This window comes from Zalophus californianus, chromosome 8, assembly GCF_009762305.2.
Source record: "Zalophus californianus isolate mZalCal1 chromosome 8, mZalCal1.pri.v2, whole genome shotgun sequence".
In the NCBI taxonomy this organism is placed as follows: domain Eukaryota; kingdom Metazoa; phylum Chordata; class Mammalia; order Carnivora; family Otariidae; genus Zalophus; species Zalophus californianus.
The window spans coordinates 128,702,895-128,728,214 of NC_045602.1; the positions used below are offsets into that span (position 1 = coordinate 128,702,895).

General features: G+C 47.8%; 1 protein-coding gene across 11 annotated transcripts in view; it reads left to right on the forward strand.

Annotated features, from left to right (window-relative positions):
• The window catches only part of SLC9A8 (solute carrier family 9 member A8), a 68,647-nt gene that overhangs the window by 34,300 nt on the left and 9,027 nt on the right, over positions 1–25,320 (forward strand). For 5 of the 11 annotated variants that reach the window (XR_003524956.2, XM_027624313.2, XM_027624302.2 and 2 more), the window contains 8 exons: positions 1,526–1,663; positions 3,438–3,581; positions 5,776–5,876; positions 8,853–8,986; positions 10,448–10,553; positions 18,335–18,451; positions 20,953–21,035; positions 23,643–23,754. Coding sequence is in view for 10 of the 11 variants with exons in the window: in XM_027624313.2 (XP_027480114.1) it covers positions 1,526–1,663; positions 3,438–3,581; positions 5,776–5,876; positions 8,853–8,986; positions 10,448–10,553; positions 18,335–18,451; positions 20,953–21,035; positions 23,643–23,754 (935 nt within the window). In the remaining variant the exon portion in view is untranslated. Of the gene's footprint in view, positions 1–1,525; positions 1,664–3,437; positions 3,582–5,775; positions 5,877–8,847; positions 8,987–10,447; positions 10,554–18,334; positions 18,452–20,952; positions 21,036–23,642; positions 23,755–25,320 lie in introns of all 11 variants that reach the window. The other 6 variants (XM_027624310.2, XM_027624311.2, XM_027624312.2 and 3 more) reach the window with 3 other exon arrangements.

A 25,320-nucleotide genomic window follows, 5' to 3' on the forward strand; every position in this document is an offset into this window, starting at 1 on the left:
GAGGGCACTGCCCTTTGCGTCTCGGGGTGACCACAGTGGTGACCGGAAGAGTGCACCCTGTCTGAAGGGGACTTCTCAGCTCCACCTAATAATCACTATGTGGGAATATGGGCCCCGAATTACTAAATATTAAAAGAACATTGGGGGGCACCTGGGTGGTTCAGTCGGTTAAACATCTGCTTTTGGCTCAGGTCAGGATCCTCTGGGTCCTGGGATCAAGCCCCGCATCAGGCTCCCTGCTCAGCGGGGAGTCTGCTTCTCCCTCTGCCCCTCCTCTCCCCCTGTCCGTGCTCTCTCTCTCTCTCAAATGAATAAATAAAATCTTTAAAAAAATTTTTTTTTCCGCAAGAGGCCAGGTTTCTAGATTTTAATGGTGAATTTTTCTATTTTTTTTTTAAGATTTTATTTATTTGAGAGAGAGAGAGCATGACAGAGAGAGAGCATGAGCAGGGCGGGGGCAGAGGGAGAGGGAGAAGCAGACTGCCCACTGAACAGGGAGCCCGACATGGGGCTCGATCCCAGGACCCTGAAGGCAGACGCTTAACCGACTGAGCCACCCAGGCGCCCTTGAATTTTCTAGTTTTTAAATGTTGACAAGTGAGTCCGTTTTTCGCCATGTAGGTCAAACCTAAGACCCACAGACCGCTGCACAATAGAAAACATAAAAATAACTTTGTTGCACAGAAGATTTTATCGCGGCCATGGTTCTGTTGGAGAGAGATGTCACTGGTGGGTTCACCTGAGTTATTTCCCCACGCTGGTCTGCTTCCTTTTCACTTGTTGATGTTGCAATCTTTGGAGATGGTAGAATAAATCAGGAAAACACGTTTTTAAGGTGAACTTCTAGCCTCTGGCCTTTTAAAGACCCAGCCACGCAAGTGGGAAGGGGAGCACTGACAGCGCGAGGACGTGACCCCTGAGACTCCGAGCTCTTGATGAGTCGGGTCGTTCATCCGTCAGACCTTTCATGCTCGCTGCCAGGAAGGCTCTGCCCTAATAGAGATCCCTGACCCAAGCTAAATGTGTGCTGTGATTTGTGCAAATCATTTCCCCCCAACTTTTTATTATGAAAACTTCAAACATACAGAAAAGGCAAAGCTTATACAGCGGCTACCCAAATGACCACCACCTGGGTTCTGCGATTACTGTTTCACTGTATTGGCTTTTTTTTTTTTAATTGAAATTCAATTAGCCAACATACAGTACATCATTATCCTGTAGTTTTTGCTTTAACCCAGATCTTTCCATTCATCCATCCCTCTGTCCATTCATCAGTCTGTCTTCTAGTTCCTGCTCTGGTTTCAGTTCAGGTTGCTACAGGGACCATGACAAAGGACATCAGTCAGGCCCATTCTGGCACAAATGAAACCCAACACAAGTAGTTTTGGTTGTGGGGTGGGGGGGGTGGGGAGGGGAGGTTGTTGGCTCAGAAGTGAAGCGTTCCGGAATGACAGCTCCCAGCATGACAGCCCCCGGGGCCCACGCTGCCCAAGAATCTCTCCTCTTGTTGCATCTCTCTGTGCAGTCTTCCCGACTGGCTTCATCCTCGGGCACGCTTGCCCCACACTGGCAGCACCGCCGGCTCTGGGCTCACGGCACCCGCACGTCAGCTATCTATGCCAGAAGGGCCAATTGAATTCCCGAGGACCTGGCGAAATGCCTGGTGAGGGCCCTCTTTGACCAAAGTTGGGTCTCCTGCCCACTTCTAGAGCCCCATGCAACTCTGGGGGGGGGAGGGGAGGTGTGGCTTCCCAAAGGAAAATTGGGGTGCTGTTCCCAAAACGAGGGGTGTGGATGCGGAGCAGAGAGAACTGTGGCTGTCTGCTCTGCCACCCTGTCCTCGGGAATGGAGCCGCGCAAAGTCAGCACCCCACACACAAGCCACTAAGGGCTCCCCGGTTCCTCCTCCCTCGCCTCTCTCTTTTTGGACATTCAGAAAATGCTTTTTAGACATTGTTTTTCCTTGAGGCCCCTGGTGTTTTGCCCCGGGCTGAGGAGAGTGGGAATTAAAGACAAGGAGAAAAGACAAGCTCTGTGTCCAGGGTGCAGCAGGAGGGCCTCGAGGCCCGCTGCCAGCAAAACAGGGCCCCCCAGGTTGGCAGTCCCTCGGTAGTGTTACCGTTCCTTCTCTCCCTCGCCTTCCTCCTCCCCCCACCCTCCTGCCAGCCTTCCACAAATGCCTCTGGGCCAAGCTCAGGACGGATCCTGGGAATATACGCATGACTAAAACGTAGTGCCCGCTCCCTGGGCACTCACAGTGAGGGCGAGAGGCAGGTGACCTGCGACCACTTGTAAGGACAGGGCGGGTGTAGAACTGAGCTCTGAACTGAGACTGTCTTTTGGGGTCTGCTCCTCAGCTTGCGATCCAGAGGCTGTCCTTGAGGTGAGCAGGCTATCTTGCATGGGTTCACATTAATCAAACACAGGGAGCTGCCCTGGAGACCAGAATGCCAGATTATTGACTTAGAGGGTGAACTGTAGCGGGCAAGGCAACCAGGCATCTCCTCCTACTAGCTCTGTTCTCCCTGAGCCCAGACTCACACGATTGTGCAGGGCTGCTGGGGATGGTCCCGTGGACAGAGCCCACCCCCGCCCGGGCAGGAGCACTGACTCTGAGCGAGACGGCCTGTGTTTGGATCCTGGCTCTGCCACTTCTTAGCTGTCTGACCTTCAACAAGTTACTTAACCTCACTGTCCCTCAGTTTTCTTAATGTGATCGGGGTGGTAACAGTAGCACCCCACGTGGGTGCTGTGTGGAGTAATGAGCTACTACACGTAAAGTGCTCAGAACCGTGCCTGGGACGTGGTAAGTGCCATATAAATGTTGGCTCTCATTATTGGCCTCAGTGCCTGAAACATTTTGGGCAATTAATACCTCTTTCTTGGAGGGAATGACGCCTTCCTGGGCACTGGTAGGGGAAGCTGCTGGCCTGTGGGGGGGTTGTCTAGCACCCACGCCACCCACGTCCTTAAAGCACACCAGAGTTGCTGCTGACTGTTGGCACTTTCTGAGACGTCGCAAATCTAAATGGAGGCTACGGCGAGTCGCAGGTGGCACTCTGGTGGCAAGGGGAGAAGCTCCCCCTTGAGCCATCACAGTTCCAGCTGCTCTGACAAAGAAGGCTGGCATGTCTAATGTATTTTAAGCAAAAGTCTCCCCTCCCTCATTGGTCAAATAAAGTGTTGGGACTCACGGTGGAAAACCAGGCCATTTCCATCAACCCGCCTGTGGAGCGGGCCTTGCCCTCCCTCACCACGGTCCACCAGCACGTACCGTAAGCAAGAGAAGAGACACGGTCTCCTGCCCATACGTACACACAGTTCCAGCGTGTACGAACGTGTCAGACCACACGCAGTCTCTGGCTCTGCTGTTTTACTGTGTGGGCCAGGCGATAAGCATCGCAGAGTGACCCCTTCCTTTTCTCTCTTCCTTACAGCTTTGCGTTCGGCTCCCTGATTTCTGCCGTCGACCCGGTGGCCACTATTGCTATTTTCAACGCGCTTCACGTGGACCCGGTGCTCAACATGCTGGTTTTTGGAGAGAGTATTCTCAATGACGCAGTCTCCATTGTCCTGACCAAGTGAGTGTCCTTTCTTCAAGGCCAGCACTTAAAGGTCCTGGTATCAGAGGGACAGATGTTCCCGGGTGGCTGCAGGGACGGCTGCTTGTCCTCTGGGCGGCCGGGTCATGCGCTTCTCCGTCTTTTGTCCTGACAAGCCCTGACGCTGCACCCCAGCGATGCTGTCAAGGCCTGGGCTGATCAGAGGCAAGCCCGCCCTTTAGGACCTACCTTTCAGCAGTGGTTTCAAGTCCAGCTTCTTGTCCACGTCACTGGGGATGCTTATTAACCAGAGCAGTCCCAGGCCCCACCCTCTCAGCTTCTGATTCATGAGGTTCTTCATTAGCTCCTCAAATGAGGAGGGAGCAGCTGGTTGAGGGATGGGTGTGTGGACAGCTTTGGTGCATACGAAAGCAGTAGACAGAGGCCCTGCTCTCCCACGGAGGGGCTGTCGCCCAGCACCTTCCTTTCCACAGCTGTAGAATAAGCCAGCGATACTAACGGGTCCCAGCTGGATATGATATTGTGTGAAAGCTGCTTTGGACCCTGTAAATCTCTTTCAGATGCTCATCGGTATCACTGCCCTTGTTGATAGGATCTGAGAAATGATAGATGAATCCTAAAATGTCAAGAAGCCTTGAGAAAAAGAAATGAATCTAAGGTCATCTCAAATGCATCTGTCTAACGCGGGCTGTTTCCTTGAACTCTGTCTTTTGTGGTGCTCATTAGCATGTATAGGCAGGAGATCCAAACAGTTTTAGCAAAACCAGAGAAGGCACAGACAGTCAAAGCAGTGGGAGGAAAGAGCTCTGGACAGTGTTTCACAAATGAGCTAAGAGAATCTTCGGAGCCGACCTGTGTTCTGCTGAAGAATAGACTTTCCATCATCTGAATACTGACTTGTTTCCTTTGTTGGGGGATTCCTGGCTAAGCATAGCCACTCTGTAGTGGTAGGCATTTTCTTAAAAGCTTTATTATAGACTACATTCAGAATCTTCATGTTGGAGTAAAACAATGTTTTATAGTGGAGGGAACCCAGATTTTGGAAATCAGGCTGACCTGGGTTCAAGTCCCAGTGATGCCACGTACAGCTGTGCGATCCTGGGTTCGCTCCTTTACCTCTCTGAGCCACATGTTTCTCAGCAGTAAAGTGAGGGTGATAATGCCTCAGCCTAGGATTGGATTTGAGGATTGAATAACTACGATAATGTATGAGAAGCATCGGACATTAGTTAATGTTAGTTCCTTTCTTCTTCTACGCCTGTCCCCCAGTTACTGTTTCCTGTGTTTGTTCTAGTTTTGTCCTACTTTTGCAGAGAGAACTTTAATGTTGCTTAATTGCAAGAGGTGATTAGCAGACCTTAAAACAAAAATACTTTAAAATACTTTTGTTATTCTAAAAGTAATACATATATTCTTCATATAAAATTTAGAAAACACAGAGAGAGAGAGAGAGAGAGAGTACATGCATTATTACTACCCGGAGATAATTACAGTTAACAATTTGGAAGTATACATATGTTTTATTTAGCTGGGCTTATACCCCATATACTGTATTATAACTCTTCCATTGAGCAGAGTTGAAAAATAATCTTCCATAACCTCATTTTACTGGTTACAGAGTATTCCTTTCTGTGAGCTTACTGTGATCTGTTTAGCAAGTTCCTCACTATTGGCTTTTTCACGTTTCTCTTGGCAAAAATTTCTATAGCTTTATTAGGCAATTATCATACATCATGCTGTAAGACCTTTTTAAAAATCTGATGGCAATATTTTTTCTTACTTAAGATCTACCCTGAAAGACTTTTTGCTTTCGGGTTTTGACTTTTGTCTCTTGTCCTGGTGCTGCACGTATTGAACATTTGTGATAAAGAATTTTGTCCAAATTGGTGGTGACATCATGAGTTATTTTTATCCATCAGGAGCTCAACTCAACTGCTTTGTCTCTAATTTATTTTGTTTTTAAAAATCTGTCAGCAGTAGGACCTTTTCTGAGCTTCTCCAGGACTCTTTGCCACAAGAAGGTTAAAGATGAGGAGCTATTTTCTTTTGAAAATGAGAAAAGATAGTCACTGTAAACAGCCAAAGTTTCTTCCTGGAAAAGTGCTGCTTTTGAAGGCCAAGATCGCCTGTGATGACAGTTCCCAAAACTGGATCTGTGGGCCGCATGCATATGTAGTGTCCAACCCCCACCTCCACCACTGCTCGTCTACAGGCTGGGGTGGGGCATGATCAAGACTGGCTGTCCACCTTCAGCATCTGGCGAGGGCCCTCCACGTGCCAGACATCACTCAGAGACCAGCTGGACTTGCCAAGGTCAGTCCAAGGTGGGAGAAGGGTGCCCCCAGAGGGCTGAGCGCAGTGCCTGGAGTACAGGAGGGAGACAGCCGCTCTGAGGGATTGGAGTGAGGCTTCTCAGCCAAGCTGTCTTGTGAGACGGTAGGCGTTTGCAGGTTGGAGAGACAGAGGGGGCATGGTAGGCCTGCCTCTTTTGGGGGGCGGGGGAGCAGTATAGGAGGGGGCTGTTGTCAGCCTTCCTTGGTTATTAGGTAGACTCACATCTTGTTTGAGAGTCTACTTCATAAATGATCGCTCCCAAAGCGACCCGACACATTTATCTTTGCAGCTGAATGTGTGAATGAATTATACCCCTTTTTTGATGTTTTCATTTTCGTAAGTGCCAGAAAGCTATCTTCTGTTTCTTCATTAACTTTAATTAAATTAGTTTTAGCTTTGCTTTGTTAGTAGGACAATTTATTCTTATAATAACTGCTATAGAGGAAACCTCTTTTGTCCTCTTGAGCTGCAGTGTAAGCTTATGAAATGGATCCTGAAGCAGCATTTCCTCATGTTCTTTTAAGTGTGAGAAACAAAAAATGTTGAAATTGACCAGGCCAGAAAGAGTCCAGATTCTACTTTCAGTTATCTTGAGTTCAGAAACTGTTGGCCTCTGTCCTGGGTCTGCTGTCAGCCCTTGATGCGACCTCACCAGTCAGTCACTTCCATGGGGCCTCTGCGTGAAAAGAAAGCAGTGGCCCCAACCGGTGGACCAGCCGTGGTGGCTTTAAGGGGTGGGGGCTGGGCACTGTGTGCAGGCAGCCTGCAGATCCATTTGGGAACTGTGGGTAAGCTTAGCCTTCAAAAACACTTGCCCAATGCGAACCCTTATTGGCTCACCGCACTCCCCAAGGTGGGGTGTTAACCTGTGGTCTGCTGGAAAAGTAGGGGATGTAGGAGGTTGTGCATTCAGGTGAGTTTGGAAAACTTCTATGTGAAAAAAGATAGATTTCTTTTTTTGCAGGACTTTTCAGAACGTTTATTATGTTACACTGTGCTGTGAATCGCCCCTGAAAACTTCCAAACTCAAAACTTGGTTATTTGACCAAGCAACCCTTTTGTCAGAGATTGTCCTGCTTTAAAATGATACCAATTCATGAAACGCTGATTAATGAAGCTAAATATTTCTATTGACAATTCTTTGTTTTGTTTACTGATTCAGCAAAAATTTACCGAGTATCTTTGTATACTAGGCTCTGCCTTAGGCCCTGGATGTGTAGCAGTGAACAAGGTGGACACAGGCATGGTCCTCATGAATGACTCATGAGTTGGCACATGCTGTGAAGAAGTCAGGTACCAGGAGAGAGTAGACTATGTGAAGGGGTCAGGGCAGGTGTCCCTGAGGAAGTGACACTGACCCTGGGTTCTGAGGAACAAACTGGGGAGTTAGCTGGGGCCAGGGAGCAGTGAAAGATGACCTACAGAGGGGTGCCCATGACAGTGGAGCCCTTCCTGAATGAGGAGGAGAGAGGGTCACAAGGTATGGCGGACAGAGGGGTCAGGTGTTGCTTTGGCTGGGCTTCCCCCTGAAAAGCAGTAAGAAATTGTTGATAGGTTTGGACAGGCCAGTAACCCGATCAGATTGTGCATTTTATTTTATTTTATTTTAAAGATTTTATTTATGTAACAGAGAGAGAGAGACAGAGAGAGAGGGAACACAAGCAGTGGGAGTGGGAGAGGGAGGAGCAGGGAGCCCGATGCAGGGCTTGATCCCAGGACCCTGAGATCATGACCTGAGCCGAAGGCAGTCGCTTAACCAACTGAGCCACCCAGGCGCCCCAGATTGTGCATTTTAAAGGGATCATCCAGGCCAGTGAGTGGAAGGAAGACAAGGATGTTTGGAAAGAGCGATGAGGCATAAGATCCGGGACAGAGGATGGTAAGGAGAGAGAGGGAGAGAAGTAGATGGATTTGAGAGGTAGTCTGAAGGTAGAATCCGTTAGCAGGAGGATCTTTAATGAGAATCACTCCATTGTCATCGTGTAATGGTTTTCCCTTGGGGGATGAAACCATTAATTGAATTTAATGGCTTCTGACATTTTATTTTGTGTTGTTATCCTGGAAGGAAAGTTCTTTCAGTTCTTCTTCCTAATGCCTCCTAAATCTACTCTCTCAGCCCTTACCCAGTAACATTTCTTCTTTAGGGTTGCTCCATTCTCAAATTTTCTGCCATTGCTTCAATTCCAGGTTTTATCACAGGATCCTCCCCCCTGCCCCCTACTCCCGACTGGAAGCACTCCCCGTGGTTCCCTGGGGCCTTCGGGGTGAAATACCACCTCCTTAGCTTGGTTCATTGCCTTTCACAGGTCCGCCATGGCGGCTGGTCTTGCCTTTCCTCTTGCCACTGTTCTCCGCACCAGAGCCTCCACCCCATCCCATTCCTGGGTTCTAGCCATGCTAAGCTACGTAACTGAATGCTCCCAGAATGTGCTCGGCATTCTTGGGCTCCCTGCCTCTGCATGTGCTATTCCCTCTGCCTGTGCTGTTCCCTCTGCCTGTGCTGTTCCCTCTGCCTGGGACACTTCCCCTCATTTCTTCACCTGTTAACTCTTCTTTTTCTAAATCTGAACCCAGCCCACATGTCAGGAGGAACCTTCCTTGACCACCACCGGGCTGAGTTAGATGCCCACCCTGTGTTTCTGCAGCCCTTTGCCTTACCCCGAGGTGGTCATTTGCTCTCACCTTGTTTGTCTTCCTTCCCAGACAGAAGGAGCCCTTGCAGGGCAGGGACTCTGCTCTCCTCTCTGAATCCGCCCCCCTCCAAAAGCTAACACAGTAGGTGTTAGTTCACAAAGTAGGTGAACAAGTAAGTGACCTAACCCAACGATGGAAGGAATAAAGGACCACATAAGCAAAAAAAAAAAAAAAAATCAGTTTTGAGTTTTAGTTGATTTCTGATAACTTTGTCTATAACATTTTAACTTCTTTCTGTTTTTCTTTTATTTCCTAGCACAGCTGAAGGCTTAACGAGGAAAAATATGTCAGATGTCAGTGGGTGGCAAACATTTTTACAAGCCCTTGGCTACTTCCTCAAAATGTTCTTTGGCTCAGCGGCACTCGGCACCCTCACTGGCTTAATCTCTGCATTAATATCCTTTTAATATGTTGAAGACACATGGCTGAGAAGATTTTCTTAATTATATTCTCCAACCATTTTCCCCTCTTCCTTAAGGGGCCAGTTTTAGTCTAAGGCTGCGTTTGAAGAAGGACCTTTATGTAGTTTTGGTTTGAGGAGCACTTTCACTGAAACCCAAGGACTTTTAGATGTGACGTGTGCAATTTAGGATGTCATTTTTCAGAGCGTCATGGTCACGCACACCATTGGCTCTCAGATCCCACCGTTGGGGGAGCTTCTCACTTGAGAAGATTTTCAGGTTCCCCTGTCTCACTTTTCACAGTCAGAAAACTGGAAATTAATTTCCTCTTAATGACCAAATTGAGAAAGTCTTTACCCCACTGAAAGTGTTTATCTGGGGGACCAGTAAAGAGACTTTCAAAATGAGTCCATCCAAGGTATCCACGCTGATTGCACTGCTCAACGGCCCATACGCTTTTCTCGTCAAGGAGGAACGAGGCTTGTGAGGGCCAATGACACCTTCATTGCTGTAGAAAATTTGTCATGTTTAAAATAGGAACAGGCACCAGACCGTTTTCTGTGGGAGCCCAAGCCTGTGTCTCAGGGAGTTGGCCACCTGGCCCTCCTCCACGAGCAGTTTGTTCCACAGATGGCCGGAAGAGCCACCCTTGCCTGTGACGGGCGTGCTCGTCTGCCGTCCTGTTGAATTTTCCCTTCACCTCCTTTGTCCAGAAGTCTAGAGGCTCTGTTGTTGGCTGACAGCTTCTCATATTGTAGCAATAAACAGAGTGGGAAAGAAAACTTTTCCGAGTTCAGTATTTACCTCCATATTTATCTTTCTCTTGGGGGAGAGGGGATGGAGAAACATTGGCTGTAAGGAAGCCAAGTCGCTGGGCACTGCGAGCCCCAGCATGGGCGTGTGGGCTGTATTTGAATAGAGAGAAGATTCTCCTTTCATAGGAGCATGAGTTTGGAGATCTCCAGGAATATGAAAGGAGGTCCTTCAGTGGGGCACTTTACCCCAGAGTTCTGCACACCCCGTTAGCTGTCTCATCTGATGTTGGAGGAAGCGGGGGCGGAAAGAGTGACACGGCCTTGGAAGGGACCCGGCAGCATGGGCTGTCCTCCGGCTGGCTGTGGCCCCAGCTTTGCCCCCGCAGCCCCGGCACGTTACCAGCCTTCCCAGTCAGCGTTTTTAAGTGAGTTGACTTGGGTGGATTTTAATTTTTCGCCTACTATTTGTCTCAGGAATTTACAGTTGTTAGTGTTTTGTCAGATTCCCTTTCTTAAAACAGCAGTCTCCCTGCAAAGAAAAAGAAAACAACAATGGATCTTCACATGTTACCCTGGGATGTTCCAAAGCCTTTCGGATCCATTGCCTACCGTATGTATTTGGAAGGCAGCAGTTTTGTGACTTTTCTGCATCTCCCATCAACTGTCCCTTGGTTCTTTTTCCTTGACAACTGTTATTTACGTGCTAAAGCATATTGACTTGAGGAAAACGCCTTCCTTGGAGTTTGGCATGATGATCATTTTTGCTTATCTTCCTTATGGGCTTGCAGAAGGAATCTCACTCTCGGGTAAGTGACAGAAACATTAACTTCTGGGGTTGATGGCACGTTGTCTTGCCTTTTGAAAGAGGTTATGTCATTGGGGTCACTTTCAATCACAAGAGACCGTCACAACTCAGAAGAGCTTAAGCAACAAAGGGGATTTACTGGCCCTTTAGGGATACCTCTGAATTTAGACCTGGCTGGATTCAGGGGCTCAAGTATTGTCATGGTTACATTTTCTCTTCGCCCACCCCCCTGTAGCAGAGATCAAAATATCACTTCCAGTGTTGTCTCTTTCCCAGAACAAGGCCTAAAAGGGCCTCCTTCACTCAGAGGATGGGGTCAGACCGCCAAGGGGGGTCAGTCCCCTGGCCTGGCCCTGGGCCGTGACCCCCATTGATCTGCATTCTGTCACGATAGTTTTGCCTACAAATGAAATCACATAGTACATAGACTTTTGTGTCTCCTTTCTTTTAGTTACCATAATGTTGTCGAGAGACATCCATGTTTTTGCACGTGTCAGTACTTTATACATTCTTACTGCACCACATTTTATTCGTTCATTTGAAGGACATTTGGGTTTTTCCAGATTTTAGCTATGAATATGTGTGCATATTTTCATTTATCTTGGGTAAATACCTAAGAGTGAGGTTGCTGGGTCATATGGTAAGTATATATTTATTAGAAACTGCCAAGTGTTTTCCAAAATGACTGGGCCATTTTGCATCCCCACCAGAATGCATGAGACAGTTCTAGCTGCTTCCTTTCCTCATCAACACTTATTTTAATTTTTAAAGGTTTAGCCATTCTCCTAGGTGTGTGGCAATTTGATTTTGATGTACTTTGGTACAGTTCTCTTTATAGTCCACTTGGGGTTCATTGAGCTTCTTGGGTTTATAATTTATGAGGTTATAGCTTTTCACCAAATTGGGGAAATTTTTACCCATTTCTTTAAACACTTTTTTCTGTTCTCCCATCTCTTCTTCTGTTGGGACTCCAGTTACTGAAATTATGATTGACAGCATTCTATCATCCCGTAATACACTTTGCCTTTTTAAATTTTTTCCATCTTTTTTTTTTTCTGTCTCTGCTTTACTTTGGCTCATTTCTCTTGCTCTGACTTTATGTTCACGGATCTTTTCTTCTGCCATGCCCACTCGCCTGTTAGTCCCATCCAGCTTATTTTCCACTTCAAGTGTGTATTATTCGTCCATGGGAGTTCCCTTTAGGCCATTTTTATATCATCCATTTCTCTCCTTACCGTGTTCATGGTTGTCTCTACATTCTTGAGCATCTGGAACATGTTTATAACAGCAGCTCTAACATCCTTATTTGCTAATTCCATCATCTCCGTCAGTTCTAGGTCTTTTTCTGTCAGTTCACTTTTCTTTTGTTCATAGGCCCTATTTTCCTGCCCTTTGCTCGCCTATTAATTTTTCATTGAATGCCAGTCATTGTAAACTTCATTATGTTGTTGAGTACTGGCTTTTATTATATTCTTCATAGAATTTTGGATTTTCTTCTGTCGTGTATCCAAGTTTCTTGGCATCAGTTTAATCCTTTTGAGGTTTACTCTCAGACTTTGTCAGCAGGTCTGGAGTAGCCCTAGGAAGTAATGCAGTGCCCTTCCAAGGACTCTACCTCCTGTCTGCTGCTGTATTACAAGGTCACCCCACTCTGGCCTGTGGGAACACAAACTTCCCAGCCCTGTGTCTGCTTCGGGAATTGTTGGCCTGTTCCTTATTAGTAATCGTCTCCCTAGCCTCTTAGGATCTCACCCCACACGTGTACAGATCAGCACAATGCAAGATTCAAGGGGACACTGTGGTAGCTCTCCAGAGCTCTCTTTCTGTGCAGCCCCCCTTCTCTGGCATTCTGGCTGCTTCAGGTCCCTCGGCTGTCATCTGTCTCCTCTTCTCAGCTAGACTTGACTCTGCTGGGCTGGGGTTTGGAGTTCCCCTCCCTAAGCCTCAGCCCGGAAGCTCTGTCTGAGCAGTAAGCTAGGCCGGGGCCTGGAGCAGGAGTGGCCGCTTTGTTTCCTTTCTGTCAGGAATGTTTCCCTTCTGACAGCCCTACCCTGCAGTACCCAGCGTCAGAGGGAAGTTTCGTTTCATATCTTCGATCAGGTTTTCTAGTTGTTTATGGCAGGATAGCAGTTTGCAGAGCAAAGTGGAAGTCCCCAGTGGTTTGCAATGACTCTGTTGAGCAGAATTCTCCTTCCCCGCAGATGGTTCTCTAGAATTACACGCGGGTACTCGGTGAGCAGATCCTGCCAAGGAGGAAGCAGAGAGGACTCTGGCCATGTTCACTGGAGAACTCTCTGTAAACGTCATGGTTTTGTTTGTTCTTAATTTGATTTGTTCCCAAGCCAGTTCTCTTGGATAATTTCATCCCAGTATCTGCCATCAAGTTCCTTCTCTTATCTTTCCTGAATTTTGGCACTTACATAAACATTACCTTTGAGTCATTTGGCTCTAGCCTGGCTATTTTTACCTCTGTTTTTCTAAATTGTTCCCCACCCCTTTGAGATGAACACTGAGTACCTGGTGGCAAAGATACATTTCATGCATCCATTTGGAATTTGTGATTAAAACCAGGGAGTGTTTTTCTTGTCTTCAGAGCAGCAGTGTTTTCTGTTTGTAGGGTTTCACTTCTTTGAGGGCCTTTGCTAAACATGCCAGTGGACAGTGAGGCCAAAGACAGCACATGCGAGCCAAGAGCATGCTCGGCCACCTCTGGGCAGTTGGCTGGGCTCTGCCCATGTTTGTCTTTGGGATATTTGTCACACAGGGTTTTCAGACAAGGGTAGGATAGTGCTGGGGTGTTGGAGGACCTTCGAGTCCCGCTGTGAGAGTACAGCGGGAAAGGTGGTGTTTGCTACCCCCCTTCCTTTTCCTGCTGTACTTTTCCTGTCGCAAAGGACTGAGTGAGCAGTTACCAAGAACATGGGGCAGGGTGCTGTCCTCCGAATCACGTGTTTAGGACACAGCGGTTAAGGACGCCGGACAGACCAGGGTTTGAATCCCTGCCCCGCCTCTCATTAGCTGTGTGACCTCACACAGTTGACTTAACCACTCTGAGCATCCACTTCCTTCTTATGAAATAGACGTTTAAAAGGGCCACCCCAGGGCCGGTGGTTGAGGGTTAAAGGGAACGATGCGAGTAAGAGTCCTGACAGAGGCATGCTGGGGTGACACGTCCTGCTGGCCCTAACACGCCCAACATGTATTAACAACACCCCCTTTCACTCACAGACATCCTGGTTTCAACAGCAAATTAAATAGTCCCCCTAATTATGAGTTAGTAAGTGTTAGCTATTCTCAGAATCTTTGTTCGAATTCTGTCCGTGTTAACTGGTCTTTTCACTGAGGCCAGTTTCAAGGGCCACTTTGCCCTCTGGCTCTGAAGATTCAGGGTTGACTAGACCCCACCTTTGCCAATTCAGCCAACAGTGGGCTGAGGGAGGGCGATTGGGGCAGAGCGACACACTGTCATGTTGAGTCACAGAGGATGGGACGTAACCTCTGTGTCAGGTGGGGGAGATGCGGGCCAAAGGTAGAGCTTGGTCTGCAGCTCTCCCGAGCTCAGGGGCACAGCCAGGGGTTCCTTTGCAGCCCTGACTGTGGGAGAAAACCTGCAAGCCACTAATGCTAGGAAAGATGAAGTACATTTGGGTCGGTTCTCAGTATGGAATTCTGTGCAGCCACCGAATAAATGAATTTGACCTATTTGTGCTGCCATGGAAAGAACTCTTAAGATATATTGCCAAATTTTAAGGAAAAAAAAAAAACTGGAAAACCATTTATTCATCCATTCAGCAAATACTTACTAAATGTCTACCCTGTGCCAAGAACTGTCCTTGGTACTGGGGCTGTCCTTAGTAAACAAGACCAGATGAGGTTCCCACCTGCCAAAGAAAGATGGCAAGCAAGTAAGCAAACACACACGGTAATTTCAGGTAGTGAAGAAGTGACAGGAAGGAGAGAAATCAGAGCAATGTGACAGTGGCATGGGGGCAGATGCATCATGCAGTAGGGGGTCAAGAAGGTCTCCCCAAACAGGTGGTGCCTGAGCTAAGACCTGTGTGGTGAGAAGGAGCCAGCCAACGGAGGACCTGAGGCAGCAGTGCTGAGCAGTGCTCGGTGTCCAGATCGCCGTGAGGGAGCTTGGCACACTCCAGGAAGAGCAAGAAGGCCAGTGTGGCTAGGACAGAGGGGCAGGGGCCCCGGTCGGCAGGGTTCTATAGGCCCAGGAAGGAATTGGGTTTCTGTTACATGTGCAAAGGTAGGTTAAGTGTTTGAGGCCCTTTAAAAATCCCTCTGCTGGTAATCCATGCTGCATACATAATGTGATCCTCCTATTTTGTGCTTTTTAAAGGCAGATGAGCTTTGTTATAGCTTGGGCAAAGAACTGGCGGCCTATATGGGGAACTGTTAATAGTAAGTAGTTCCCTTGGGGCAAGGCAGTGTGAATGGAGAGTCTCTGACTCTATACCTCTGAGTCTGGGTGTTTTATAGCAAAATAGTTTTATTTTAAGGTAATTAACAAAACTAACTGTGGTTTGATCCAGCCTTCGGGAAGTTCATCATATTTTACCCACAGTAAGGTGCAATACAGTGGAAGTTATACCACAATAGACACCCTTCACCTGCCTTTGGACTTGAGTCTCTATTCATCATCATTGTTTGTAACATTTAAAATAGTGGATTTAACTGAAACTAGAAATGGATTTCCTCCCTTCCTCCCTTCTTTCCTTCCTTCCTTCCTTGATGATGACCATTTTGCTGCACTGTTATCTACTTCCTCAAATGATTTTGCCTTCTAGAAGAAATACATGTGTCAGGGATTCTTCCTTATAGGGCATTTTTAAAAATACCCATGCCTTGGAGCGCCTGGGTGGCTCAGTCGGTTAAGCGTCTACCTTTGGCTCAGGTCCTGATCAAACCCTGCTCAGCAGGGAGTCTGCTTCTCCCTCTCCTTCTACCTCTGCCCCCCACTTGTGCTCTCTCTCTCTCTCTCTCTCTCATAAATAAATAATGTTTAAAGTAAAAGAGGGGCGCCTGGGTGGCTCAGTTGTTGGGCGTCTGCCTTCGGCTCAGGTCATGATCCCAGGGTCCTGGGATCAAGCTCCACATCGGGCTCCCTGCTAGGCGGGAAGCCTGCTTCTCCCTCTCCCACTCCCCCTGCTTGTGTTCCCTCTCACTGTGTGTCTCTCTGTCAAATAAAGAAATAAAATTAAAAAATAAAATAAAAAAATTAAAAATAAAATAAAATATCCATGCCTTTTAGCTCTACAAGTGAGCCTGTTCGCACCATTTACCCATCGGTGTTTTCACAGCCTGTGTGGTGGCAGCTATAGTGGATGAGGGTGGTCTGGGTGGTGGTGAAGCTTGGAGAAGCTACCTTTGCTGAGGGAGGGCTCGTAGGGCAGACACTTGAGCTGTCCCTCAGGCTTTTGCATCCACTGCTGATGCTGCTGACTCTTTGCTTTAGCCCCCAGAACTCAAGAGATGCCCTGACCTCAGACTAGCCTGGGGTAAAGGTGGTGGCTGGCTGTTCGTAGGGTCCAAACTCAGCCTCCAGAGGGCGGTTGTTATCTGTACAGAAAATTTGTTAACATTTGAGTTATTTGCCGTCATTAAAAGCTGGGAGATTTCCCATAAGAAACATTTCTGGCATCTCTCCAAAAGCCGGAAGGAAGACTGGCTGGTCAGCATTTAGGTCTCCCATCCACAGGGCTGCGGGCAGAACTTTATAGGTGGGCTTTTGCCTTCTTCGCCCACATGTTGGTCACCCTTCTTTTTTCTTTATTGTCCGGCTCCTGAAGTTTCTGGGTTTCCAGCCCTGGCCTAGCGCACCAGACTGACCCAGCCAGCCAGACCCCTCCTGCACTGAGCCTGCCCCCTGCTGCAGAGCGCTGAGGCAGGATGCACCGGAGGGTGGGCAGGAAAGCTCCCTGGCACTCCGGCAGTGGGTGCTGGTGTTGAGTCCCGAGGCAACTTTCACTGTCACCTCTGACTTCCCAGAGCTTTCCAGAGAGGTCATTTCGTGTTGGGACTCCTGTGGGCGGGACAACAGTGTTGATGGAAGGCCACTCGTGTCACAGCCTAAATGTGGCTCAGGCACCTCTGGGGTTGACTTTTACATCAAGGTAAGAACTCTAAGGTCTCAGCTTTGCCAGTGACTTGATCACCCTTCTCAAAGCGAACAAGTGAGAGAAAACCCTTTGGAAGTGCAGAAGCTAGGAACTTTTCGCCCTGGACGGTGATGCTAAGGATCAAGTCCATAAAAACTGAAGTGTGTCCATGCTGCTTTTGAGCCTCAGCTTGCTCATCTGGACACCGGGACTAACAGCACCCCCTCATGGAACTGTCGGGGTCGTGAGGCTAAGCCACGTGCAGTGCCCATCACGGGCCTGGGCTGAGCCGGTGTGAGCTGCCCCACTGCCATTCGATGGGGTTCCAGTCTCAGGTTCTGGTCTCTTCCCTTCTGTCTCACATTGCTCTGCCTTCCCTGTATCCTGTGTCAGTGTCAGGAAGGGTCAGCAGTCCGGGGCTGCGGGGGGGGGGGGGGGGGAGTCCCCCCCAGTGCCTGCAGGAGCGTACTGGGAGAACAGCCAGAGGTCCTGGTGTGTGCATTCTTATCTAGCAGAGCAACAGTTCACAACGTTTCATGAGCTATAGTCTTCCCGGTGCCCTCAAGGATCGCAGAAAGCCTGCCCTCTCCTTTCCCTATCCCATCTTGTCAGGTGTGCCCCTGGGAAGCATTGCTGGAATGTTCCTGGCCAGCCTCCTCAGCAGGGAAGAATGAAAGAACACAGGAATTTGCCATTCACACAAGGGGGCGGGCCTGCCCTTGGTGGGGTGGGGCATATCGTTGAGACCTCAAGCTGAGCCCTTGAAATGGCTCCGATGCAGGTGGGTGGTTTTCACCCTTTCCAAATGGAGAGTCAGCCAGGCATCCCTGTCTCTACGAAGTGGCAGGAGTGAGCTACAATTTTGCTTACGAATTTTCGCTTGTAATCCATACATTTTTACAGCTTATTTAATGAGTTTGTAAAAATCTCATCTTCCTTACGTGAAAATGAGGCCCCTTTCCTGCTGCCAAGGCAGGGCAGCATTGAGAGGTAACCAACCCATCTGTGCAAAGCACTTTGGGAGTGATTAGGGGCGGTGGGCCATGCAGAGATCAATCCTGAGTGAGCAGCAGGAAGTGTAGACTCACGTGGAGAGCTTTCAGGAAAAGACACAGATCCTTTTTTAGTCACTCCTCTCTTTATAAGAGGAACTCGTGGTGATTAAGGGAAAATTAAAAAAAAAAAGTAAATAAAAATCCACCCGTTCTCCACATCCAGATTCTTACGCTCCCTTTCTGCCCCAAGAGTGGTTCACCTGCACCCCTTCCATCCGTGGGTGACAGTGACAGCTCGCATCTGCTCAGCCCGGGGCCTGTGGTGGGCAATGTACATGGCTTATCCCTATTACCCTCCTGACGGGTCCGGAGAGGGTGCTGTTAGTCCCACTGCCCAGATGAGAAAGCTGAGGCTTGGAGAGGGAATGAAGCTTGGCCCAAGATCACCCAGCCGGTAAGGAAGCTGCCAGAGACAGGGGCCCCATAGCATTTCTCTGCGGCCTCTGGGAGACCTCAGGTAGTACTTTCTTCCCCTTTCTTTTCCTTTTTCTGAAAACATGTACCACTGTAGGGCCCAGTGACTTGTAGAAAATGTGCGATATTATTTGTGTATCACATAGCAGGTGCTTTTCTGCTCTGTTCATGTCTGTGTGCTTTGCCTCTTTGTCCTTCTCCAGGCATCATGGCCATCCTGTTCTCGGGCATCGTGATGTCACACTACACGCACCATAACCTGTCCCCGGTCACCCAGATCCTCATGCAGCAGACCCTTCGGACCGTGGCCTTCCTGTGCGGTGAGTTCTGCCTCTGTGTGGTCCCGCGCGGGCCTACCCACGGCCCGTCGTTCAGCCACACCCTGTTTTCCCTGGCAGGAGAGGCAGCAGAATTCCTTAGAGCCAGATGCTTCTCTCCCTTGTCCTTTGTTTATTACTCTGGCTTTCAAATTCGATAACATAAACCTAACTCCTGATAACTTTCTGGAACATTGGACTCCTATAATTTTAAGACCAAAAATAATGAGAACTACTAAACATGAACATTGGAGACCGATACATTTTAAACATTGTAAAGTTCGAAAAGGTAAACATTTCCAAAAATGTGTCCCCTGGCACTGGCATCAGTGAGGGTTAGGTGAGACAAGACTCCACAGTCAAACAAGAGTCTGGAAAATCCTGGGGGATACACACTTCCAGTTTGGGGGCTGCAAGAGCACCGTGAGCTGACGCACATTGTGAGTTGCTGAGAAGGGGACAGCGTTACAGCTTTTTCCCAACTTGTCCACAGGCCCCTTTCCCCGAGAGTGGCTCGAGGGGCGTAACTCGCGTGCCTGTGTGCTGGCCCTGTCATTGCTGGACGGGCTCCACCATGGAGACTCTTTCTGTTAAGCAGTTTCAGTGTGAGCTTTTGCTCCCCCACACGCTGCTGTACCCCCCGCCTCCTCCCTGGCTTATACCTGGCGCGAAGGATGCGCTCTCCCACGGCCCCCTTCCGTCGGCCTCCTGGCGGCCGTGCCCTAGCTGCCCTCAGCAGCATCTCCCTGGTGCTGCGGTGCGGTTCATCTCATTTTCCAGCACTGGTTCTGCATTGTCATGCGCTAGGCGACCCGGGTGGGCCGCGCAGAGGCTTCCTTCCGCAGCCAAGGGGGCTCAGGTACCCAGAGGTCAGATGACTTGCCCACAGGCTCATGGCTAAGAAGTGAGTTTGGATTCCAGGTCTGTGTCTTCCTGGTCCAGGGGGTCTTTTTTCCACAGCTCCCCACTCACAAAGTCCTAGCTAAGGTCTCTGAGCCCGACTGTCACAATTAAAGGGATATAAAGCAAAACACCCAACTATTTTGTACCCATCAGACTGGCATGTCTCAGTTTTGCTAATACCCACTTCCAGCACAAGCATATGGGAAGCAGGCCCCGTCGACAGGCGGAGGCCCCGATGCCATCTTTTGTGGCGAGTCATTGCAGCATCAGGCTGGGTTTCAAAGCCGTGTGCTCTTTGACCCAGTAGAGCTACCCTCGGGAACGGAGCCTGGATATTTGCTGTAACTGGTAATATCAGCAGTAGAAACAGCCTCAGTGTCCATTGACACGGGATTTGTTAAATTAGCCATGACATACTGATATGATGGATTTTATGCCACCCGGGAAAAGGATAACATAGATCTGAGTATGTTCTAAACGAGCTGATTTGGAAAAATCACAAAAATGTTTATTAGATAAGAAAAAAATTCAAGGAGAAGGGTGTGTGTACTATCCAGCTTGCAGACTTGTTTTAAAAAGATACATGTTTAGAGAAGAACATGGCTGAAGTGTTTTATTTATTTATTTATTTTTTAATAGGTTTTTTTTTTAAGATTTTATTTATTTGACACACAGAGAGAGATAGCGAGAGAGAGAGAGAGAGAGAGCACAAGCAGGGGGAGTGGCAGGCAGAGGGGAGAAGCAGGCTTCCTGCATGAGCAGGGAGCCCGATGTGGGGCTCGATCCCAGGACTCTGGGATCATGACCTGAGCTGAAGGCAGCGGTTTAACCCACTGAGCCACCCAGGCGCCCCTGAAGTGTTTTAAAACAGCCTCTCTGTTTTATCATGTTCAACTATTTTAAAATACAGTCCTTGTCTCCCTGATTATTAGCCTATTCTGAGGGACGTCACAGTGTTAACAGGGAGCCTAGTGCTAGAAATTCATACAGTGCTTTTACACAAGCACCTGCTTGCCCAGAGAGTAGGTGTCGGACTCTTTCTGACTTGTGGAGTGAAGCCAAGGGTTGGAAATACCCCTCTTCCTGCAGATCCTGTGGGGACAAGCCCGTCTTCCAAATCTGTGGCAGCATCAGATGCGTGAAGTCACTCATTTAGCTTTGGTCGCCCTGGCAAGGAAGTTAACCGAGGGCCCTTTTCACACTAGTTATGTGGTACCTGCAGTCATTTGCTCTGAATTTTTGCCACTTTGCTGCAGTTGGGATCCTTGCTAATGACTGTTCGAGAAATGGGCAGATTCATATATTTATCATCTTCCCCGGTGGGAGAGTATTTACTTGCATGGGTATTTGACAGCTGGATCGTTAAATGAGGAGATTCTGAAAAAGCAAGCACGTGTGGCTCATGTGATAGAAGAAAACGAGCAAATCAAAGCACAGTCTCCATCAAGGCATTGGGTGCTGCAGCAGGATTTTTCAGAAAATAAGCAACGTGTTATAGTGGATTCTGACTCACTGTGAAATGTTGGCTTGCTTTAGTGATCGAGTACCATGTCAGAAGAAAATAGTTGGGGCTGAATAATCCATTCTTTGGTTTGTTTCAGAAACATGTGTGTTTGCATTTCTTGGCCTGTCCATTTTTAGTTTCCCTCACAAGTTTGAAATTTCCTTTGTCATCTGGTGCATAGTAAGTATTTTCCTTGTTTTTTATTTAATTACTTATTGGTAGATCAATAACCACATGTTCTGGATTCATTTATGTAACTGTTAACTGCTCAAGGTCAACAGCTACATAGACACTCTTCTGTTTAAAGTTTCTTTTGTTAAAGAATCACAAACATACGATAAAGGGTAAGTGAATGAATATCCTTGGAAAAGAATGTTTTGCTTCTTTTTAAATTGTAAATGGCCTTAAAGGTTATGGTCTTCTCCAAAAAGTACAAGTTTCTGTGTTTCTATGTTAGATGGTAAAAGCAGCTTTCAGAATTGAACGCATAATTGATCATAACCATGTAAAAACATCATGCGTAAAAAAAAAAAAATGTAAAAAATATAGCACAATGTTCACAGCGATTGTAGAATTGGGGATGACTTCTTTTCGTTTTCTACTTTTTCTGAACAATTTATAATGCACATACTGCTCACTGTGGTTTTCTTCAAATGTGTCCATTTTTGAGTATGACCTTGGACGGTTGTTAAAGTAAAGATTACCAGACCCTTACTTACCTCTCCAGAGGTTCACCCAGAACAGTCATCCCAGGTGATTCTTATCATTCAGAAGGTTTGGGAAACGTACCATTGGACTCGGGGCAGTAAGAGGAGACAAATTAAAAAATTAATTAATTAATTTAAAACAGTAGAACCAAATCTTTTGGGGGAGGGGAATGGAGGGGAATAAATGTTTAGTGTTTAAAGCAAAGGGGCAGTTTCTTCAGGCATCAGATGGAAGTGACATGAATGGCTTCTAACATGTGGGCATTTAGGCTGGTGCTCCCAGGTCTCTCATCCCTCAGTGTAAGCTTGACTTACACTTGACTTGCTGATTCATACTGCAATCCCTAATTTGATCTTTTTTTGTCCTTTTAAAATCCACCGTTAATTTAAGACACATGAGAAGCACGCCTTACTGTTGCTCAATTATCATAATTCATCTTCAATTAACTTTTATTAACCAGTGCCACTTAACAGAAGCCAGCTATTGAGAGGCAGACCTTTTTTTTTTTTTAGCACTGTCACCTACCATGTGCAAACCAGCGACGCCTACCTGTTTGGCCTGTGGGGAAACTGAGGCACAGAGGAGCTAAAGAGCCCTAAGGGAAATGATGTTTCTCCTTGTAGTATGGGTGCTTCCACCTCTCAGTCAGCAGGAGCTCCTTGCTTTTGCTACTGTTACCTGTCCTCCAGACTCAGGTTTCAGGACAAAGAGAATAGCAAAAGTTGTTTACAGAAAGTATAATAGTCTTTAGTGTGCTCACTGGGTCAAAGGGGCCACATTTGGTCAAACCTGAAACACAAGTGAGGGAATCAAAGATAGGATTTCAGTGGGTGAAGCAAGGAGGTGGCTCCCTGTGCCGTGGGCTAGGAGCCAAAGGAAAATGAGAGGATGCTCTGGAGTGGGGGCTCTGTCTCCCCCAAGCACACAGGCAGGCCAGCCCTGCCTCTCCCGGAGACGGCCCCTGCTGTTCAGATGGGTTACCTCAGACTCGCTCAGTGGTCGAGGGCACAGGCTTTGGGGGCTGAATCGGGTTTGGGGCATGGCTCCCCACTTCCTGCCTGGGTCAGCTTGGACCAGTCCCTTAACCTCTCTCTGTCTCCATTTACTTTCCCTAAAATGGAGACAGTAATACCAGTAATAAGAGCATTGCAGGGATCTAAATTTAACAAGATATAATGCATATAAAATGCGTGGCACATTGTCCGATACATAAATGTTAGATGATTGGGAGCCATTGTTAATTTGACCATCCAAGGCAAACAGTCCAAAGCACATTCAATTTGTGCTTCTTAAAAGAATAAACTTAGAGCCTGCTGAATGTACATGTGTATGTTGTGTACATATTACTACGTTAGTTATGGTGAGAACTGAGATGAAAAAAGAGTAAATTAATAAGTAGTTCTAGGTATCCAATTAGATAAGATTTAAACCTTACCTAAAGCTATATTTTGTTAGGCCAAATTTGGGGATGGTTAGGAACCAAAAGCCTTGGCAAGCAATCGGCCAGGCAGGGCGCATGTGACCTCCTTCCAGAACCTACCTACACATTCCTTTTGCTTGGGGAGCAGCATTTACAAGCAGCATTGTGTGTAGGCCCTTCTCAATCATCCCTCCTTTCCGGGGTTGGGGGGGGGGGTTGCTACGGGAGAGGCAGGAACACCTTGTCTGTCTCTCCAGAGCTAGCCCATTGGGAATGATTAGTGCAGGCCCGTCCCACAGTGGAGCACCTTTGGAGGAGTGAGATTGCCCTTAAATTAATCCCTGGACACCTCGGCATGGCCTCTTGGCATTTGGTTTTGTTCTGTCACAGCTTAAAGCTGGCTTTGATACCTTGTTGGTCCTCTCTTCCTGGCTACGGAAACATAATGTACAAGGTGTGATCCTCTCCCAGACTCAGAAACTAGCATCTCCAGCAGCTCGCCCCAGCTGGGCCTCTGCCTCGCACTGTCATTCGTGTCTTTCATGGCCAAGGGGAAGGCTGCACTTGTTACGGGCGTGTCACAAGGTCTGGGTTAGCTTCAACAAGCTTCAGCTTGAAGGCCCGGTGGTCTCTGTCCAAAAGTTTGTCGCTGTTCACAGGTGCTGGTACTGTTTGGCAGAGCAGTGAACATTTTCCCTCTGTCCTACCTCCTGAATTTCTTCCGTGATCATAAAATCACACCGAAGATGATGTTCATCATGTGGTTTAGCGGTAAGTCCACTGTTGAATGAACACTGGAAGGAAAATAGCTCTTATTAAGGGCACACACAGTGTAGAGAGCGTGTGTGGTCTCTGCTGGAGCGCGTTGAAACCAGGCACCCCTCATAAGGCAAAAACCATACCAGCCTCAGGCAAGTCCCTCACAGACAGTGCCCCTCACAGGCTCCGTGCTGCAAGACAAATGGGTAGTGCGCGTCTCTTCTACACATGAGGAAGCCCAGGTTCAAGGGCAAAGGACTTGCTTGGGTTCCTGTGATGACAGGTGGAGCCAAGGTTTCCTGTCCTGTTCGCGCTCCTCTCGACGGACGGGCAGTCCGGGGCAGGACGCGCAGGGGGCAGCCCGCACCTGCCTGTACGTAGTGAGGGGCTCAGAAAAAGGTTCAAGTTTAAACTCTTTCGTGCTACAGACCAGGTTCGGATATGCTTTTCATTCAGAGTTCTGAGAGTTGATTGGGAACATTTTCAGTTTCTGTGCAAATTCCTGTACTCTTTAAAGGATAGGAATGATTTCATCTTTGGCTCCTGACGAACTGGATCCTTAGGCATCTTTAAATTTATTTTTGAGCAATACATCCAGTTCTTTGTACTTTCTTATTTAAATATTATAATTAAAATATTCTGTGTGGGTCGGGGTATAGCAACATGCTTTATAAGCTGTTTTCTATCCAACAGCGTATCTGTACATTTCTCGCAGATTTCTCTCCTCTTTCAAAAGGCCTTGTTTAAAATATATACATATGTATGTGTGTGTGAGGTATGTATGTAATGTTTAGCAAGAGAAACTTCTTTCTCAATCTTTTTTGCCAACGAGAAAAAAAATTTTTTGTAAAGTAGTTGATCCAAGATCTTAAAAATCTCAAAATCTAAGGGATATATCAGATCCTTTACATGGTTGTGAGCAGTTTGGGAGGGGCAGGCATGATAAGAGACCTCTGTGGGGAATGGGGGTGCTGTTTTGAAGTGAAGAGCTGTTGGTCCCAGCTGTTGATGTTCCAGGCCATCCCAGGCTCTCTCTCCACACATGTTCACCCTCTTTCCTGGATCCTCAACCTCTGTCTCTACTGAGACATCATCATTGAAACTCCTGAAGATTCTTCTCTTTCCCGGCAAAAAACCAGCAACTTCAACCATAATCCTTTCCTCACACCCCCTCCAGCTGCTTCCCATCTCCCATTGCAGCCAGACCTCCTTAAGTGGGCTGTCCTCCCCTGTTTTCTCTTCTTCCTCACCTCCTGTTCATGGGCCTGGACTTGGCCTTACCCGGGTCACCTAACAACCTTTTGCAGCCAAGACCTGCACGGGACAGCCCTTGTCCGGTCCACCTCCACGGCTTTGAGCTCCTTCTTCCCACCGACCTGCTTTCTGCCTGGAGACCCTCTTCCCTGGGCCTCCAGGCCATGCTCCTGGTTGCCCTCCTTCCCTTTGGGTCTTCTCAGGTTCCCCTCCTCCTTTACCAACCCCTCAAACACTGGCATCCTCAGGACTCAGCCCCAGACCTGCTTCTGCTCTTTTGTTCTCACAAGCTCACCCATCCCTGTGGCACCAACGTCCATCAAG